This window comes from Leucopleurus acutus (genome assembly GCF_964270905.1).
Source record: "Leucopleurus acutus genome assembly, chromosome: 3".
Lineage (NCBI taxonomy): Eukaryota > Metazoa > Chordata > Mammalia > Artiodactyla > Delphinidae > Leucopleurus > Leucopleurus acutus.
The window spans coordinates 61,094,031-61,101,030 of record NC_139145.1 but is presented as its reverse complement, the minus strand read 5'-3'; the positions used below and the strand labels follow the sequence as shown (position 1 = coordinate 61,101,030).

At 46.7% G+C, this 7,000-nt stretch overlaps 1 protein-coding gene across 1 annotated transcript; it reads left to right on the top strand.

Moving 5' to 3' along the window:
- Positions 1-1,637: 1,637 nt before the first annotated feature.
- Positions 1,638-6,313, top strand: WNT8A (Wnt family member 8A; the record flags this gene model as incomplete). Its single annotated transcript, XM_082835594.1, has 6 exons — positions 1,638-1,842; positions 1,947-1,980; positions 2,211-2,349; positions 3,474-3,599; positions 4,474-4,616; positions 5,765-6,313. The coding sequence occupies exons 1-6, from the start codon at positions 1,775-1,777 to the stop codon at positions 6,311-6,313; spliced, it is 1,059 nt and encodes a 352-aa protein (XP_082691720.1). The 5' UTR covers positions 1,638-1,774.
- Between the last annotated feature and the right edge of the window lie 687 nt (positions 6,314-7,000).

The following is a 7,000-nucleotide window of genomic DNA, read 5'->3' as shown; positions in this document are numbered from 1 at the left end:
AAACATTTTCATTTCTGTACTTATCTTCTCACATAAAGATAATAGTTTGCAGGCTGACACTAATCCCAGCCCACACTTTGAGTTCACTGCTCTAAAAAGGCCTGGGGAACGCCTTGGCCCCTGGAACTCCTTTGGTGGGGGGATTTCTGAGCTCCCTTTCTCATCTAAATCCAGTCCAGGGTGCTGTGAAGTGATCTGGATTGTGGTCACAGAGTAATGAGTTAGGACTGTAACTTCCTGTTTGTACTTTCCTCTGCGTCTCTTTAGCCTGCCTTCCCCAGCCTTAGAAAAGAGTTTCACCAACCAAGGAAGGTCTCCACCCTTTCATTGCAGTCCCCGACCCTACCTAATATTGCTTCGGGTTCTTCCTAGGGGCCACAAGTTCTTTTATTCATTCATTCCTTCACTCATTTGTTCATTCATCCAGGCATCTTCTTCCGCACTAAGAATACAAAGTAAGTCAGAAAGAAAAAGACAAATACCGTATGCTAACACATATATATGGAATTTAAGGAAAAAAATGTCATGAAGAACCTAGGGGTAAAGCAGGAATAAAGACGCAGACCTCCTAGAGAACGGACTTGAGGTTATGGGGAGGGGGAAGGGTGAGCTGTGACAGGGCGAGAGAGAGTCATGGGCATATACACACTAACAAACGTAGTAAGGTAGATAGCTAGTGGGAAGCAGCCGCATGGCACAGGGATATTGGCTCGGTGCTTTGTGACAGCCTGGAGGGGTGGGATAGGGAGGGTGGGAGGGAGGGAGACGCAACAGGGAAGACATATGGGAACATATGTTTATGTATGACTGATTCACTTTGTTATAAAGCAGAAACTAACACACCATTGTAAAGCAATTATACCCCAATAAAGATGTTAAAAAAAAAAAAAAAAGAATACAAAGTGAATCTTAAAGACAGATTCCTGCCTAAGGAGCTTATGTCCTAGCAACAAAGTGCTATCAGAAAGAAAGGCATCAGTCTTCTGAAATATAGCCCTGGGTGGCCCAAAGGTTGATTCTCACATATACGAGCAGTTAACAAACTAGAGCTCTAACAAATATAAAATGGTAGACCTACTAGGAATGAAGGAAATTTACCAGAACTTACTTTGGTAGAATATGGTAGAAGGGACTGTTGAGAGGTGGCCTCTGAAGTGTGTCTGCTCCAGGGTCCCACGTGACTTTACAGTCACCAAGGGAGGAGGTAGGAATGGTGCACTTGGTTGCTTGGGTAAAATGAGTAGGAGAGGGCCCCAAGTAGAGTTCCTCTATAATTATTAACACCTTGAGGAGGAAGGCAGGGTAAGGAGTGGGGTCATATTAACGGGTGAGGACACCGTAACTTTGAGGGATAGATGACCTATCTTTAGAATTAGCAGAGCTAGGAAACTTGCTTGCTCTGGGCTACAAGATTCTGAAAAATGAGCCCTCAAGCAGGAAGAGACAAAAGTCTGACTTATAGAGGGTAGAAACCTCCTGGGTAGGGAAAGGCCCCAGCCCATCTGTCAGCCTGGGAGGGAAGAAGGGCTGGCAGGGCGGGGCAGGGCGGGGCTTCCCTTGGAGGCTTTGGGCTGAGTCCCTCCTCCCTGGTCCCCCATTGGGTCAGTGGCTCCTACAGCCCTGCCAGTGAGGGACAAATGAGAAGAGCTGTTGATTTTTCCCCCTTGGCCATTCAGCATTTCCCTACATAAATACTGAGAAAGATCCTGCCCTCTCCTCACTTCTCTGGACTTGGCCCTGGGCTAGACTTGGTCCCCTGGGGGTGGGAAGGGCCATGGGGGACTTGTTTATGCTCAGGGTGGCTGTGGGCATATGCTATGCAACCTTCAGTGCCTCTGCCTGGTAAGTCCTTCCCTCTCCCTCCCCCCCACCCCCCCTCCTCACCAAGGAAGCTTCTACTACCTCATCCCCATTCACCATTACCTCACTTTTTCTCTTTTTGGTAGGTCAGTGAACAATTTCCTGATAACAGGTCCCAAGGTAGGATGATCTCCTGCTCCTGTTTTTACCCATCCAGGTTCCTAAGGGAACTCTTTTGGGGAAGGAAAAGAGGGGAAGGGAGATAGTGCCAGAAGTCACCCACCCAGAGGAACCTATGATTGATTATTCCCTAATGGAGAGCTGACCCATTTGAGTCTTGCTTGCACCCTCTGACCCAGATGACCTGACTAGAGCCAGGGTTGAAGCTCACATCCTTTTCCCTCTGCCAGGCCTATCTGACTTACACCACCAGTGTGGCCCTGGGTGCCCAGAGTGGCATTGAGGAGTGTAAGTTCCAATTTGCTTGGGAACGCTGGAACTGCCCTGAAAATGCTCTCCAGCTTTCCACTCACAACAGGCTGAGAAGTGGTAAGTTTGTGCACCTGTACAAACGGGTATATGTCCATGAAGTTGGGCTTGAAGTATATATGTATGTGTAACATGTATGTTTACAGTGCAATGAAAAAGTTAGCAGTGATCTGCCACTTCCTTGTTGTGTGACCTCAAGTGAGTTACTTCCTCTCTCAACCTCAGTGTTGTCATTTGGGTCAATAAGGTCAGCTGTTAAGCTCACCAGGAGTGTTGTGAGGGTTGAATGAGGTGAATACAAAGGTATCTCTATAGAAATGTAATTACTCTATTTTTTAATGCATGTCTGTATTTGTGTTTGTACACACTTATCTTGTACTGATTTGCATGAAACAAAAATGGGGAAAGGGCTCTGTGTTTGCAGCCCCTGAGGGAGTTTCAACTGTCATAAAATCCCAACAACAGAGAAACAGAGATCACACATTGAGCTATGCTTCAACTTGAGTGTGTGTGTGTGTGTGTGTGAGCAGTTGTTTGTAACTATGTATAGTAGTTTGCATGAAAGTTGTTTATGTAGAAACTATTAATGAAGAGTTGCCTGAGAAAAGCTAGGGGGAAGGGAGTAAAGAAGATAGGAAAAAAAGTATCTTCCTGTGGGGTATACAAATAGGATGAGAAGTAAAATGGGACAACATTTATAAAGAGTTAGGAAGATACAAGCTCAGTAAGTGGTAGGTATTATCATGATGACTATTACATGGCTCCAACTCCATGTCAGAGAGAAGAAAATACCCTTCTCTCTTTCATAAGCCAGCCTCATAGCTCTGAGTCCTCACTGCCTAAGGACAAGAAGCAACGGCTAATGAACAGAGGCCTAGGCTGGATATCAGGGGGATAGTGTCCTGGTCCCAACACCATAACTGGTGAGGAGAGTGGCCTTGGTCTCATCACTTTATCTCTGGGTTTTACTTTCCCCATCTGTAGCATGGGGATGCTCATTCCTGCCTGGATGAAGTAAGGATGCTGGAAAGGCATGCACTGTTCTCTCAAGTAGAAGAGCATTCTCTTAATAAACCCAAAGAGGGAGGGGGACAGGAGAGAGAAATGAAATGGCATTTCTTTTCCAAAAACTCTTCTTTGGGTCATCAGGGTCCTAGTTTCCAGCCCCCTCTTTCTTTCCAAAGCCACCAGGGAGACTTCCTTCATTCATGCTATCAGCTCTGCTGGAGTCATGTACACCATCACCAAGAACTGTAGCATGGGCGACTTTGAAAACTGTGGCTGTGATGAGTCAAAAAATGGAAAAACAGGTAAGTTGTGCTCTCTGATGGGGGTGGGAAGAGGTGAAGGGTATAGAGCTGAGCGTAGGCTAAACTCTTCCAGGGAAAGGCTGAGGGACACAGCTTCTTCAAACCCCTAGACTCTAGCAGCAGCTTCATTGGTGGGAGCTCCTAGATCTAGACCCTCCTAAGAACTGAGCTGGATCCATGATTCTAGGACCAGCAAGTAGCACCAAGCTCTAAAGCCAACAAGGCATCTAGGAAGGAGGAGGCCAAAGAGAGTTTAAAGCTAACCCTTGTATTTCAGGCTTAGAATGACTAGTGCATAATCCAGAGCTACCCAATTATCTGCAGACAGCCTAAGAGACTTAGATTTGTCACTAATGAGGGAGGAGGTGGCTCTAACAAGACTACTGTAGCATAATGGTACAGAATTCTAGAATGTTTGAACTGCAGTGAACATTTGAGATCCTCTAGGCCAGCCCCAGCGTGCCTACCTTTACTTTGGGTATAGAGTTGAACTGTCTAGAGTTGGGGAGTACCTGAAGGGTGGGCAGTTGGCTTTGGGAATAGGACTCCCCCCGACCCCCACCGAAAATACCTCCATTTCCCCATTTCCCTGTTTCACCTTTTTCCTTTTTTTTTTTTTTTTGGCCACCCTGCGTGGCTTGCAGGATCTTAGTTCCCTGACCAGGGATTGAACCCCGGCCTTGGCACTGAGAGTGTGGAGTCCTAACCACTGGACTACCAGGGAATTTCCCTCCCTGTCTCACCTTAGCTATAGCTTTACACACTTCTAGGACTCTTGGGGATGGTCTGTCTATGTCAGCTAAAATGACCTTGACTCCTCTCCAGGGACTTAGCAGGAAGCTATACACAGAACTTATTCTTTCCTTATGCGTAGGAGGCCATGGCTGGATCTGGGGAGGCTGCAGCGACAATGTAGAGTTTGGGGAAAGAATCTCCAAACTCTTCGTGGACAGTCTGGAGAAGGGGAAGGATGCCAGAGCCCTGATGAATCTTCATAACAACAGGGCAGGCAGGCTGGTACGTATAAGAGTTGACCAATGAGCCAACAGGCTCAGTATTTACAAAAGCCTCACATCCATACAGACCTTCACAACTTACCAAGAGCTGTCTCATACATGTTTCATCCTCACACCACCCAGCAGGACTGGTATAGCCACCCCCATTCTCTGGATGACAAAGCCAGTTAAGGCAGAGCCGTGGCTTGGCCAAGGCAATACATCTAATAAGTATCAGAACCAGGCAATGAACACAGATCTTTTAGCCTAGTCCTTTTATCACTAAACCTTATATGCTAGCTCCTTCTACAGGCAGGTTTCTGAGAACACAGAACAAAGGCCTTGCTTTCATGACTTAAAATTTTAACCATTTCAACTGCATTTCTAGGAAATTAACAGGGGTTTATCATACAACCTATGTCCTAATGTCTTTCTGGGCTTGGAGGGGTTGGGGCTGATCTAAGTTTCTCTGGAAGGTCTAATCTCCCCCAAGACTTTTGGTGGGGTAGCAATCCTTGGAGTGTTCTGAACTGAAATCTGGAGTCTAGTTGTATTAGAAGCTAAGAGCATAGAAATTTCCCTTTGAACCTATACCTAGATGTCCTGGTTGCCCATGGCAAAGGGAAGAGGTTTTCAAGGCAATTACAACCATGGGTAATAGCCTTGGGGGTAGGGGTTCAGAGCTTCCTTCCCTCTGGGAGAGGGCCCAAAAGACAAATCCAAATACCTACAAATACTCTAGCCCCCAGCTTCAACACAATAACAGTGCCAATGATCATGTTTTTCATTTTTAATTTACAAATTACTTTCTTGATCATTCTTATTCTTATGGGCAGAAAGAGAAACAAGCTCACAAGTGATGAAGTTAGGCCTTCAGCCTAGCTTATCTGACTTCAGTAACCTCCTCAACACTTGCCTCACTTCTTCCATAAGAATCACTCAGGGGAACGTTAAAATCACCAATACCATGGCCTTTAAACCTCTGAACTTCCTAATTGAGAAGATATGAGGTAGGGCCCAGATCTTCTTACGGGCCTCCCTCATAATTCTAATGTACTCTAAAGTTAAGAAGCACAAATCTAAAATATTCCATTAATTGCTAGCCTTTGGTCTTCTCTACCCAGAGCCAATCTCCTTTTGTCCTCCCTCTCTCTTTCTCTCTCTGTGAAGGCAGTGAGAGCCACCATGAAAAGGACTTGCAAATGTCATGGCATCTCGGGGAGCTGTAGCATCCAGACATGCTGGCTGCAGCTGGCTAACTTCCGGGAGATGGGCAACTACCTAAAGGCCAAGTATGACCAGGCACTGAAAATTGAGATGGATAAGCGGCAGCTAAGGGCTGGGAACAGTGCCGAGGGCCACTGGGCACCCACTGAGGCCTTCCTTCCTAGTGCAGAAGCTGAGCTGATCTTTTTAGAGGAATCGCCTGATTACTGTACCCGCAATTCCAGCTTGGGCATCTATGGCACAGAGGGTCGGGAGTGTCTGCAGAACAGCCACAATACATCCAGGTGGGAGCAATGCAGCTGCGGGCGCTTGTGTACAGAGTGTGGCCTGCAGGTGGAAGAGAAGAGAACTGAGGCTATAAGCAGCTGTAACTGCAAATTCCAGTGGTGCTGCACGGTCAAGTGTGACCAGTGTAGGCATGTGGTGAGCAAGTACTACTGCATGCGCTCCCCAGGCAGTGCTTGGTCCCAGGGCAAGGGCAGCACACGATAGCACCCCACAGGAACTTACGTGCTCAGTTGCATGACAATGGAGGGGGGACACATTCTCTGGGAGAGAAGAGATAAGAAAAACAATTGGAAAGTCACAGGGTTGATCTGTAGTCCTCCTGATATCTGCTGTACATGGGAAAATGGAGGCCTAAGATTATACAGCATGTTCTTGACAGAGCTGAAATGGGAATCTGGGCCTCCCTCCTAACTTGGGTAGACCCCATTTCATCTTTCCTACAAGTTACTTCCTGGTCTTTCTGCCTGTAATTTTGCAGTTTGCTAAAGGGGGAGTTTTGGTTTGGGGTCCATATCCAAAAAGACCTTCAAAGTACTTGCCCCTGGAGTTTCAGACCATGTCCAACCCAGCTGTATGGCTGAGAATCAGAGAATGGAAGCCAAAAATGAGAGTTCTGTCCAGAGTCCTGAAGGAGCAACCTTCCCCTACTCTGGCAAGCTCCAGAAAGACCAACTACAAGTTCATACAGATAAGTGGGGCAGAGGCTACATACCTGCCTAGAGGGAGCTATATACGGTTTTGGGTTTTTTACCTCAATATGCACTTTTGAAAAGTTCACCCCACCCAACCCTGGGGAAACCAGTACCCAATATAACCTGATGACTTTTCCAGCTCAGAAACTATCTCTGGAGCCATGGAGAAGGGATGGTTACAGTAAGCGGACAGATGACT